General features: G+C 47.8%; 3 protein-coding genes across 6 annotated transcripts in view; 1 reads left to right on the top strand and 2 right to left on the bottom strand.

The window, feature by feature from the left end:
• Positions 1-12,568, top strand: part of pld1b (phospholipase D1b) — a 45,969-nt gene that overhangs the window by 17,096 nt on the left and 16,305 nt on the right. Inside the window, exon 1 of one of the 2 annotated variants that reach the window (XM_062479150.1) lies at positions 11,864-12,019. The exons of the other annotated variant lie outside the window; for it this stretch is intronic. The gene's annotated coding sequence lies outside the window, so the exon portion shown is untranslated. Of the gene's footprint in view, positions 1-11,863; positions 12,020-12,568 lie in introns of those variants that run through there. 2 annotated transcript variants of the gene reach the window in all.
• Positions 351-3,953, bottom strand: tnfsf10 (TNF superfamily member 10). Of its 2 annotated transcripts, none has more exons than XM_062479213.1 (6): positions 3,682-3,953; positions 2,900-3,040; positions 2,428-2,473; positions 2,190-2,306; positions 1,802-2,034; positions 351-1,503 (listed from the first exon to the last, which is right to left on the bottom strand). In XM_062479213.1, the coding sequence occupies exons 1-6, from the start codon at positions 3,793-3,795 to the stop codon at positions 1,294-1,296; spliced, it is 861 nt and encodes a 286-aa protein (XP_062335197.1). In that variant the 5' UTR covers positions 3,796-3,953; the 3' UTR covers positions 351-1,293. The 2 variants fall into 2 exon arrangements, with proteins under 2 accessions (XP_062335197.1, XP_062335196.1); XM_062479212.1 differs by having other exon boundaries at positions 1,802-2,040; positions 3,682-3,938.
• Positions 6,222-10,804, bottom strand: LOC134034655 (neutral cholesterol ester hydrolase 1-like). Of its 2 annotated transcripts, XR_009932255.1 has the most exons (6): positions 10,568-10,804; positions 9,204-9,426; positions 9,012-9,081; positions 8,539-8,710; positions 7,627-8,332; positions 6,222-7,546 (listed from the first exon to the last, which is right to left on the bottom strand). XR_009932255.1 is itself a non-coding variant. In XM_062479155.1 (5 exons), exons 1-5 carry the CDS (start codon positions 10,703-10,705, stop codon positions 7,712-7,714), a joined length of 1,224 nt encoding a protein of 407 aa, XP_062335139.1. In that variant the 5' UTR covers positions 10,706-10,804; the 3' UTR covers positions 6,222-7,711. The 2 variants fall into 2 exon arrangements, 1 of the variants encoding a protein (XP_062335139.1); XM_062479155.1 differs by having other exon boundaries at positions 6,222-8,332.

Here is a 12,568-nt window from a genome sequence, read left to right as displayed (position 1 = left end):
TCATGTGACTCTCCTACCTCAGCCACCCTAGTCTTCATCCCTCCCTGCGGTCTGCCATGTGTCCCGTCAAAGTCTTATCTGCTTCCTGTTTATGCACTGCTTGGTCTATCCACAAGGGGGCAGTAACACTCAGGCCTACAGTCACCTGGTATCAGCCCAGCAGATGTCAACTTGATGTTGATGGTTGGTTCGCTGTCCAAAGTCTGCTTACCAGTGTCACTGTAGGACGGAGCTGAAGTCTGCACACTTGAAATGCTTTTGTCCCACAGTCACCAGCAGGGGGAGGCCATGGCACCTTCCCCCTGCTTAACGGGCTTCCAGAGCGAATGAGCATCCAGGATCATCTGGAGGGTCGTTCACAACGTCTTTATTTCATACATATTTACAGACTTGGTCCATTTTATATTTACATTCACATTCAATTGTACTTTACTGGGTACTCTTCAAAGGCTCATAAACATCTCCTTCCCCTCGTTTTAAAAACATCCTCATGGTTTTATGGCTACAATGTTTGGTATGGGTCTATATAAACCTTGAGAAGGAGTGAGGATAGTTTGATGAGAACACCATGCTCCCTAACCCCCTCCCCCCCCCCCACCCTCCCAGACACACACACACACACTGTCTGGATCTACACAAGTTATGAATCAACAATTGGCAGTGTCGTTGCTGAGTTGAGCAGAACAAGCTGACTCCCTCGCCCCTAAACTGAGGAGCCAGCCGATACACGAGTCTACACACAGCGTCGATAAACCGACAGTTGACAATAAAAGCAGTGAGCCGTGGGAGGTGCCAAGGTAAATCACTTGCAGCGCTCTTCTCGTTGGGTTATGTCATCGTTGGCTGTGACGGGCTACAATCGTGGAAAGAAAACCAAGCATTTTGCTGTACAAGTTGGAACATCAGAAACCACACAGTACCCGTATTTACAGGTATCCCATGTCCCAGGACAGGGCGAGTTCCTGTATAAGGAAAAGTCATTCGTGTTTGGCGATGGAGAATGCTGGAAGCAGGCAATCCGCAACAATCCTCTTAAGAAAAACCCAGATGTTTCAACCGATCCTTTTGTCTCCTCCTTTGGTTTGAGAGCTGAACAGACAAGGATGTTTTTATTTGGCTTGCCGTTAGATGTATCAGTTTGGCTAGAGCTACTCTCCCTCTCTAGTCCACACAGAACAGAGACAGGCACCGACAACTACATCTCATGTGACAGTCTCACAGTGCTGCAGTGTCATGCCCCAAGCCCGACCCCCCCCTCCACTCTGGCTCCCGTCTTCGACCTTCGACCCTCCCCTAGCTGAGTAGGAAGGCCCCGAAGAAGCTGCTTCTCTCGTCCATGTCGACGGCGGAGGCGTTGCTCACGGTGACGAAGAGGCGGTCGCCCGCGGCGAGGGGGAAGAGCCCCCCCTGGTGGGCGGAGTGGAGGGAGAACTGGGAGGCCCGGGACCAACAGGGGGTACGACTCGTCTTCATCAGCAGGATGGGGACCGGGTAGGAGGTGACCTGGGGGGGGGGGTCGAAGAGGAGGAAGGTGGAGGAGGAGAAAGGGGAGGTGGTTCGAAGAGGAGGAGGGTAGGATGAAGGTGAAGTGTGATGGAGGGGGGAGACCAGCAGGAGGATGAGGGGTGGGCCAAGTTTGACTTTAGATCATTCTAAACATAGATTTAGCATAGACGGGAGTGAACAACTGTCTGGAATGGAACAATGTCTGGAACGAAGGGAGGAGGGGAAGGAGGATAAGATAGGATACAACCCCATTGGTGTGTGGATGAGAACACGGGGCAATCCAGGGCACTCTCACCTTCTTGTACACGTATTGGAGCATGGGCCTCCCTCTGTCCTCCTCCCCCTCCTCCCCCTCCTCCTCCTGGGAATGGGTGTGTCTGAAGTAGGTCTGGGCATAGACATAGTACAGGCCCGGGCGTGGCACCACCAGCTCCCCGTCAACCAATCGGATGTCTCGCAGGAAGGCGAGGCCCTTTTGCCCCTCCCACCACGTAATCTTCTGCCCCTGGATGCGACGGATGGCAGAAACTGCAGCTATGCACACACACACACACACACACACCTTGAGCTGGGTTTGATTCACACACAACACACACAGGTGTGGTAAACCTCTCTAAAACAATAGCTGAATGCATACCACAGAGCAGGGAAGCTTAGTCCAACAAAGCAGGATGAAAACTCACCTCCCTCCTCCATCTCCACTGTGGACACGTAGCTTCCTGTGACGTGGGCGGCCACTTTGGGGCGGGGTGAAGCGATGTCTTCCATTACAAGTGAGGGCAACACCCGTGACACCTCATCTGCCAGAGAAAAACACCAATTATTGGTGACCAACATGCACTCCATTCAGCACTATTCAGCACTCTCTGTGCATCCCAGTGGCGGACAGTGTGGGTTTCTCTGTAGAGCAACTTCACCCACCTTTGACCGCTGTGGAGATCTCCAACTGGTATCTCTGGGACAAGGACTGAGGGGAGAGTATAAGTTTGATTTATTGCCAACACTTAAAACACAAACTTTTCATTTGAACTAAAGAGTGCAGCAATGCGGTTTGTGGTTATGTGTGTGTGTGTGTATGTGTGTATTTCTGACCTACTAGCCAGGTGAGTGCATTCCTGTGCTGATTAAACCACATACACCGGATCCCATCTCTGAGAAAGCTATGAAGGAGCCCATTGTGTGTCTATCTGGACCCAAATCTTAGTAGGAAGTGGCTCCAAAACATTGATTCAAATTCAGTTCCTGAACTAAGCCTTAGGTTAGACTTCTGGGACAGTGGTTCATAGTCCATTTTACTTTCCTAAGATCCCTTAAAGGCAGAACTCACAACCCATTTGAGAATGTACCTGTGTGTGTTTTGTGTTTGTGCGCGTGCGCGTGCGTCCGTTTTTACCTTTTCAATGAGGCTGTGCAGCTGCTGCGTGACTTGCCAACACGGGTCCCCGCGGCCCTCGTCGGCCGCGCGCAGGTAGGCACCCCGCAGATTGGCGCGTGTGAGGCACGAGACGCTGCCCCTGGCGAACGTCTCCTTCATCTGTACAGCAAACAGAACGTACTTTTTGTCTTTTCTACTTTGTGTATATATTTTTTTATTTTCTGTTTATTATAGATACATTTCATTACATAATTCCTTTTTTGTTTGCTTCCTTATTTTGTCTTACAATTAATCAAAATCGGTCATATTTCCTTATCGACCATCTGTTTCACTTTTGTGGTCAGTTTCGGGTTTCTATCTTATCGTTGGGAACGAAAGCAAATGATTGATAGACTCGCAATCATGCCTAGCCAGAGGGGAGTGAAGAGCCAGTTGTTGCTCAAGCTTTATAGCAGGTATTCCGGTTACTAAAGTCCATACGCTTGCAAGAAATCAAGACAAATATTGCCTACAGGCAGATCATGCAGCCAAGTTAGTGACGGTAATATACAACACAATAAAAGTTAGATTTCTTCCTTGTTCGCTCAACGAAGCAATACACGACTAGCAACTATGAGTTTAACTTGCAGATTTCTTTCTGCAAACTAAGTCCCACAGTGCATACAATAACACGTATGTATTTATTTGCAAGAATATTTCCAGCAGTCATGCGTTGCAAGCAATAGCTACGACTTTCTCTTTACGCGCGCTGGCACTGCGCAGTACATTGAGTACTCCAAACAACCTATTTGAGTCCTTACCGAATTAAGAACATTGGTGAAGTATAGCACGGTGACGGTGACGGCCACTGTCTGCAGCAGGACAGCAACGAGAAGCAGAATCCCAAGGCACGGAACGCCGCTCGAGCCCGTCATACCGACAGACTGCCGCGCGTCCCGTTCCGCTCCAGATCCAGAACAATAGAGGAGGAGAGTTCTGACTTGTGTCCCCCCCTGGAGCGCAGTCCGCTCACGAGCCAGAACGGAGAGGGAGGAGAAGGCGGGGCCACCTTAGGGAACAAGAACCTTTCTCTCATTTGAAGGAACTGTGTTTCGTTTTGCCCTGAAACAACACTGATACGCTGTAAATGTCGCTGCAGCTCACAATGCCTGTCAAAGGTTAGAGTCACGGTTTCTTTGCATGTAAATACGTAAAGGTTTCTTATCATATTGTTCTCTTCAACCAAATGGCTGTTCTACAGCGGTTTGAAAGGGATACTAGTTCTATAGTCTATTCTGTATCTGAAACATCTGGCCTCAATCTGGGCTCTCTGCGCGCGTGGGCCCTAGGGACTCTCGCGCTTATTAGGTTTCAGTCCAGCATTCTATGCGGGGTGTGTGGGTGTGTGTGTGGGTATGTGTGTGTGAGGGAAGTAGGCCTATTATTAAAATGGTTTCAACTTAACTTCAGTTAGTTGATGGCCTAGGATGTGTGTGTGTTTGTGTGTGACGTGTGTGTGTGTGTGTGTGTGTGTGTGTGAGAGAGAGAGAGTGAGATCAGGGGACAATGTCTTCTCCAGGTTGACTTTGTGACAGCATGATGGAGTCATCATCATTACCCTTGCTGTCACTATAAGATAAAGTTGACACACACACACACACACAACCTGTTCAGTTGTGATGGGAACTGTTCTCCTCCCCCACAAATCGGACTCCTTCACTCCCTTTCCAAATGGTTGCTTTTTTCATTCCCCTTCCTTGTCTTTCTCTATTTCTCCCCCACACACCCCTGCTCAGTCTCCTTGGTTCTGTGTAGGCTGTGTTGACATAACCTCCTCAGAACGCCTGCCCAGTTTTACTACAGCACTAGTACCCAACTACACTCACACAAACACACACGCATACAGGCACACATCCAAGCACACACACACACGTACACACATGCACATGTAAACACATACAGACACACACACATAAATACTCATAAACAATTCAACCAACGACAAAGGATGAGCATTAAATATGGCATGCGTACATCTCTTGAGAGAGGTGAAGGGTGTGGGTGTGTGTGTGTGTGTGTGTGGGGGGGGGGGGGTGAAAGGGACCAATGGATACGCTGCAAAGCTAAGAGGCAACCAATGGCCAAGCAGGAAACTTGGGATTTTCCAGAGTTCCTTTTTTGGCAGAAACTCTTTGTTTTTGCTGATGCCAGGAAAAGCTCCAACAGAGATACACATTCTCAGCTTTTTGTGATCCACCAACGAATATACATATATATACATTCATGTGTGTGTGTGAGACAGGAAGTGTGTGTGTGTGTTGAGTGTTATGGTGTTTGCTGACTCAGCAGCTCATTTTGTTCCAGGAATCTTAAGTTCAGTCAACTGAACTGTCCCAAACTCCATATAGAGACCCCTGGGAAATACAACTCCAAAATATATGTGGTGAACATTTGTCACAAGCCGAGTGTGTGTGTGTGTGTGTGTATGTGTGTGTGACAGTCTAAGTGAGTCAGTGTCTGGAATATGTCTGTGTTCACACACAACGATGTCTGTTGATAAAAGACCAGTGTTTTACTCCCTTACAGAACAAAACTTCTCTTTTCCTGTCTATCCTCCGATTCTTTCTCTCTCGATCTGTCCCTCCCTCTTTCTGTCTGTCAGGAAGAAGGGAACAATGTGACCTTTAGTCTAAGTTATTGCCACGATAACATTCTCCTCTCACATTCCCCGACCAGCGACTCCAGGCTTCCCTTTCACGTTCTCACCGTTTTGTTTTTCGTTCAGGTCGTGTTTTCTTTTGAAATAATCGCTCAGGCCCCAAGTGTTTACGAGAAACTCCCGAAGGAGTCCCCGTTCCACGGGGTCAGAACCAAACACGCACGAGTGCGCACAGCCTACCTTTCCTCTACTGTACATGAGCCCCGCATGCTGTGGTATGTCGCTTTTGATGTTTGATAATTGATCGTCGTTTGATAGAAGCTAAACGCTAACCGAATAAGATCCCCTGTGTTCCAGCGCTGGGACCGTCACCTGAACAGGCCGTCATAGTGAACCCGGTGTGTCGAACCCCATGAGGAGTTGAAGGAAGAATGTCCCTGCTCACTTTTTGAAATGAGCACTGACTTGTTTTCAGCATTGCTCGGGCACGCACATACAAATGTGAGAGACATGTTATTGCCCATATTCTTCTCTGTGTCATTAACCTTGACATTCCTTGACAGATAGCGAGCAAGAGAAAGAACTGGTTTTCAACCACTAATAGAAAATAGGAAATACTGCAGAACAGAAAAAAAATAGTTCACTCCCTGCCAAACACTGACATAAAAGAAACCTGGATCTGGACAAGAACAACATCATTCATCATGAACCAGATTCATCTATATTTGGATAACCAAACCTATAAAAATGTGTTTACTCAAGAAAACTCACAATGAAATAACATACATCAAAATGCTATAATAAAAGACCACATAAATAAAGTAATGTCACATTAAATAAGATATAAATATATTTCGCATACATACATTTATATGGATATTTGAATATTCTCTGTATCACATAATAATTAATCAGCAAGGAGCAGCAGAAATCAAGGTGTCTTCATATTGGAAGAGTTTGCTTTTGAAGGAACAGTGCCATCCTCTGTCCAAAAGTGGTCTTACACACATTATACAACTTTTAAAGCCCATCTGTTCACATTTAGTCATTTTAAATCTTCAACCTAAATTAGGACTCCTTATGTCTTTGGAGGAAGATGTTGAGATCTGAGATTTAAAAACACATTAGCTGTTTAGATCTACCTGTGATAGGTCATTCACAAAACCGTTAACCCTCACCACAAAACATCATAATCACCAGTATAGATTATCTATCTCTTATCTAATAATAACCAATTAATGACCCTGGAACAATGAAAAAAATATAATCACTATTTTCAATGCTCAATTAAAATACCAATTAAAATGGGCAATATAAGACCCAGGATTCAAACTTTTTTGACCCATTAGACACTTTTCAGCAGATTAACTTCAAGTAATGGGAACTCTCAGTGCTGTGCCATGATCCACACTCTAGACATCACTGGTCTAATGCCAAACTAACACATAGGACATTTACTTACAGTCTATGCCGTCGAGTCCAGAAAGATACAAGTGATCACATTTCGTTCTGGTGAAGCCCTACCTCTCTCCTGGATAGCTTGGCATTAATATGTTTTGCTCTCAGCAATCCTTTTCAGTGATTCTACCCTGGAACAGTTTTGATTGTATGAGAATCATACCCCTAACTTTTGAATGACAGGTATGTTTCTTTTCGTACATCTGCATTTTTTTTTTTTAAGATTACAGTATTGCACAACCCGGTAATTCCACAGCTACTGTTTCAAACAGCTGACACTGTACTGCCTTGTACACAAAGCTATGGATAATCCTTAAATTTGTGTGTGTGTGTGCACCAGTGTGTGTATGTGTACCAGTATGTAACTGCCTTACTGTACAGTACACCAGGCAATGATAAAGCTTCACAATATTCTAGAGACAGTTCAAAGTGCCTATGCTTGCATTTTTTTCAAATGGAAAATTAAAACGTCCAAAAAACAGTTAGGCAGTCAGAAGAGAAGTTGGTCTATTGTGTTTGACTTTCAGTCATGGTGTTTCCACTAGCTGGCTACGCATCACCTCTCTGAACTCTCTAAGTTCTTACAGTGTGTTGCAGAGGCTTTGGTTTTCAGGCATCCTGAACATTCTCACCCGTCACAGACTTGAACTAAAGAATTCTAGTCGAACAGGAAGTGGTTTCATTGTTTCTATTTCTATGGGTCAAGTACCTTCAGGTTCTGGAGGTTCCAGGTTTTAGAGGTTTTGGTCCAGCCAGTGTATGTAGTTCTCCAAGCTTCTCTGTCCAACTGTCGACTGCACCGGCCAGAACGCAAAAACCATGCAACCGTGGAAACCATCCTCGTAGTGATCGCTCGTCACGGTGACGCCCGCCTCCTCCAGGCGCCTGGCGTACATCAGCCCGTCGTCTCTCAGCACGTCGAACTCGCACGTCATCACATACGCTCGCGGCGTCCTACCCAGAATCCCTCGCTCCGACAGCAGCGGCGCCGCCCGGACATCCACCAGCCCCGGAACCTTCTCCACCACCTCCCGCGACCCTGTCACCTTGACGATCGGCCTGTAGTGCTTCCTGCGTGCGTCTGGAAGCAGGGAGGTCCAGTTGAGCTTGGAGCGGGTGTGTGGAGTGATGCTGGGCTGGTCCAGAGAGCTGTGGTTGTTGGCCAGGAGAAGGGGGGACAGGGAGGGGTCGGCCCCCAGGTACTGGAGCCAGAAGCGGGCCATGAGGTGCCGGTAGAGGATGGGTACGTTGTGGTTCTGCTGATAGGAAGGCGTGTGGAAGTCCAGGGACTGGAGCACGGGGTAGATCAACGCCTGAGCCTTGAACTGCACACTCGCGTTCTTATCTGAGCCGATCTGTGGAGAGGGGCGTCCGCTGCTAGTGAGGGTGTGTCGTAAGTGTGTGTGTGCGTGTGAGTATGTATGCGTGTGACCGTGAGGGGGTGCACATTTGTGAGTGCGTCGGCTTGTCAGTCAGTGTGGGTTTGTGTGCCTGTGTGAATTTGTGTTTCTGTCCGAGCATGTGGGTGTGTGTGAGAGTGTAGGTGTGTGTGTGTGTGTACCTCCTGGGCTACGGCGGCGGCCAGGTTCCCCCCAGCACTGTCTCCAGACACGCACAGCCTGTGTGGGTCCAGACTGTAGCGCTGCAGCACCGCTGCTGACAGGACGGCCCGCGATGCCGCCAGAGCATCCTGGTACTGACCCGGGAACACCACCTCTGGAGCCAGCCGGTAACTACGGAAACAACAACCAATCATTTACATTTAGTCATTTAGCAGACGCTCTTATCCAGAGCGACTTACAGTAAGTACAGGGACATTCCCCCCCGAGGCAAGTAGGGTGAAGTGCCTTGCCCTAGGACACAACGTCATTTTGCACGGCCAGGAATCAAACCGTTAACCTTCTGATTAATAGCCCCATTCCCTAACCACTCAGCCACCTGACACCATAATTCCCAGGAATCGCGCGGCTTTGTGCGTTTTCCGATGACATTGTTGATTTTGTACAATCCGATTGGGCGGCTGCTCGTACTTACTCCACTGACATGACGACGGCATCCAGATCCTCGGCCATCTTCCTGCACAGTAGATCGTAGGATCGCATGCCTACACACACACACACACACACACACGCACACAGCACAGAGTTTGGCTTTAAGAGGCCCCTAAATAATGCAAACCCCACATTATAGTGTTGTTCCGGAAGACGAGAGACGCTCAATACTCACGTCCGCTCCCCAGAGCCCAGCCTCCGCCGTGGAAGTAAACCACGCCCCTCTTCAGTGTCTCCCCTCCGATTGGCTGGAACACCCGCGTGGACACGCCCCCGAGGGTGGAGTCGGTGACGTGTACGGTGGGGCTGGAGCGAGGCTCGATGACCTCCACACTTGAGACCAGCGTGTTCAGCATGTGTACGCTGTGACACACGCCGAGGGCCTCAGCCATGTCACACTACAGGAAACACACACACACAGGGTTCTGGGATTTAGGAGTATTAGCAGTCTGCGGATTGGACAGAGTTTAACAACCACCTCGACCTAAAACGACCAGTTCAGAGGCAGCGGTACTAGCAAAGTCTCTCTGCGGCATGACGGTCATGAGGACCATCTTTTGTAGGGCAAAAGCATGTCAATACAGATATAGTGCCAGTCAGGCAGTAATAGTATTACAACAGCCACAGAAAAGATTCACAGCTGCCAGCTCATGACCACTCTCAGGGCAGAGAGAGATCCTCTCTCTCCCGTAGTTATCACAAGGGAAGTTTACCCAGTACTTTCTCCTGACCCTTGACATCAGCCTGACAAATAGACACTATCAACTCTTGTCAACAGTAAACGCACATGAGAATATACAATCTAGTATCCAATGGCTAGTTCTATTGATTAAAGAATAACATAAGTACATAGGAATCCAATTTATTCCACATCTACTTGCACACAAACCCTAGGCTGTCGATAATCTAGATCTCGTGTGCCGACGTTTGGACTCGAAACCGGAGCTCTCTAGGACCAAGAGCCGCCCAACTGCTGTTTGTAGGGCAGATGCAGGTTACCAGGACGGCTAGTGCGCAGGTCCATGGTCTGAGAGATCCACACTGCGTTTGGGTAAAGATCAGGGAAAGGATGGCTGACTCACACAGCATAGGTGTACTTAAAATAAATACTGCGAGTGTTGGTAACTGGAGGAATGAGTGGACTGGTGTGGCAGGTTTGAGGGGTGATTGACAGGCAGGGAAAGCTTCGCAGAAGCTGTTAGGTGGCCCTGTCTGTCTGACACTCTGAGCTGCAGCTCTGACCAATCTAGAGCTAGTCATCTCGGCGCTTCTCAGCCTTTAACTAGGTGTCGCGGCGGAGCCTACGTTTTGATGGCAGCGGGGCGAGCGTGACTGTTCTGATGCGACAGTCACAGGTCATCACAGGTGAAAACAGAAAGATAAGGCGTAAAGGTGGCAAATGAGCAGACCTCCATGGCAGACGACCACACGCAGTACGATGTCACTACTGCTCCACTGATCTAAGCACGATCAATAATGGATCCATGACCTCTTCTTATCACGATACAGTTATGTCACCAACGCCCGTTATTTTCTTACCACATGTATAAAGCCACGAAAGAGCGCATCCAGCAGCATAAGTTTCCAAGGGTCGCCCACCGCTCTCGGTAACGGGAGGTAGATATAGTAAGCAGCAGCCACTGACAGCAGCACGTAACTGATCCAACGGAGCCTCATCGCTCTGGACCGCGGGCACAAGTCGCCCAGTGGCAGTTGTTATTCACGCGACAGTTCTCCAGTCCAGTGGTTACCGTGCGGTTTGATCGAAGGGGATGAACCAGAAACATATAAGAGAATCAGGAGTCGTAGTAATGTCAGAATAAAAGTGCCACAGCAGAGTCCGGTGTGGGATAAAGAATCCCACAGACCTTTGGGACTTTTGTTTTGAAATGCTAGCATTGCCTTTTGTTTTCGGATGTCGTGCCTAAGCATCAAGTATTACGCAAGAATTAGCATTATCGGACTTGCAGTTCTCGTTTTCAACAACGCTCTCACGTTTGCACGTTTTTTGCCCCCCAAAAGAGTTGGCCAATAATCCGATTTTCATAGAATTCATGATTATTGTGTTTAATCTGAACTAATAAACGTTTCCGTTAAAACCGCAGTATTTACACAGCTGGCCCCACATAGCCCCAATAAAAAAATCCTGATCGCCAGTAATACAATTTCTTCAGTTGAGGAATAAACACAAACAAGCTTTCCAACACTGCATGGCAAGCCTCTCGCCCCTCATTTGCACACTAAGATGGTTTGGACCAGGTAGGCCTATTCATCCATAACAGGTTTGGCTGGAACTGGTTGGTTCAGAACCAGATGATCAAAACACAAATCCGGTTGATCCATTTAGGCTACAGAAAGTCGCTGTGTCATTCCTTCGGTCAAACCCCACCTCCCACCCACCCGTTCTGATGTGATGTACAGAGCAGATGAATACGAGTCTTCTCTTGAATGCACGGGGCTCTTCCGCTGCGTGTGGGTTGAGCGGTGACCCCCGCAATCAATCTAGCTGTTCTTCTGAACTAAGTGTTTAAACCGCACACCAGCGAGAGATAAAAATAACAATAATCGTTCCTTGACAACAACAGGTCGAGAGAGATGGAGAGAGAAAGAGAGAGAAAGGTAGCGAGAGAAGAGAGAGAGGTGGGCGTGCAGTTCTTGCATTGGAAATAAACATACCACTGACAGGTTTATGGCACCTGCAGGATTTCTTCGTTAATGTCATCAGTAGAGAGAGAAAGAGAGGGGTGAGTTTGTGTGCGTGCGTGCGTGCGTGCGTGTGTGCGTGTGTGTGTGTGTGTGTGTGTGTGTGTGTGTGTGTGTGTATGAGCGCGCAGCATGTCTGTGCGTGTCTGTAGAGGCGTGGTTGGAGTGAGGAAGCGATTGCGTCTCCCTGGGGTTGGTGAAACGTCACTCGTTCACATTCAGTGTAGTTGCTGACCTGTCACTGGACTGGGTACACGCGGATTTAACCTTCTACTTCTACTTAAACAGGTACGGTTATGTTTTCAATTTCTCCAAATCATTGCTGGTTTAATTGCATTACAATTATAAATATATTTAGGTGCGTTTGCCAAAGTGCCAAAGTTTCCAGACAGTTGAAACATCGCTTGACGACAGTCTTTGTGGTCTGAATATAGTTTTCATGATTGGTTTCTAAATGCATATACTACAACCTATAGTACGCTGGAGAGATCGCAGTCGGCTGCAGAGGTGGCCCACTGCAGTAAATGACTGGCGCCAGCAGTAGGCTACATATACTTCAGCCAGCGCATCTTGATAACCGACCATATAGTTAACCATGTGCGAGTTAACATGCTATAGTGCGATTGATCTACTTGGTGTGACACTATTCTGAGGATTTTACGCGATACTGGCCCTTACGGGTCGTTTAAAAAGCTGAACTTAAACGTGTTCTTGTTAAGGGAAAATTGACAGGCGGCATGCCACGTGAAGATAGACGAGCAAACACTTAATGTTTGCTTTAAATGAACATTGCTGATTGAAAACCTTTATGTCCTAACTCAGGGAAACGTCATGTCG

The sequence above is a fragment of the Osmerus eperlanus genome, chromosome 15 (genome assembly GCF_963692335.1).
Source record: "Osmerus eperlanus chromosome 15, fOsmEpe2.1, whole genome shotgun sequence".
In the NCBI taxonomy this organism is placed as follows: Eukaryota; Metazoa; Chordata; class Actinopteri; order Osmeriformes; family Osmeridae; genus Osmerus; species Osmerus eperlanus.
This window is presented reverse-complemented; position numbering and strand designations above follow the sequence as displayed.

Coding starts and splice junctions, on each gene's coding strand:
- tnfsf10 (XM_062479212.1), bottom strand. CDS start 3,795: ATGACGGGCTCGAGCGGCGTTCCGTGCCTTGGGATTCTGCTTCTCGTT. Junction 2,474..2,899: donor TGCACAGCCTCATTGAAAAG/GTAAAAACGGAC, acceptor CTCTCCCCTCAG/TCCTTGTCCCAGAGATACCA. Junction 2,307..2,427: donor GATCTCCACAGCGGTCAAAG/GTGGGTGAAGTT, acceptor TTTCTCTGGCAG/ATGAGGTGTCACGGGTGTTG.
- LOC134034655 (XM_062479155.1), bottom strand. CDS start 10,705: ATGAGGCTCCGTTGGATCAGTTACGTGCTGCTGTCAGTGGCTGCTGCT. Junction 8,711..9,011: donor GCCGTCGTCATGTCAGTGGA/GTAAGTACGAGC, acceptor TTGTTTCCGTAG/TTACCGGCTGGCTCCAGAGG. Junction 8,333..8,538: donor CCGCCGCCGTAGCCCAGGAG/GTACACACACAC, acceptor CCCTCTCCACAG/ATCGGCTCAGATAAGAACGC.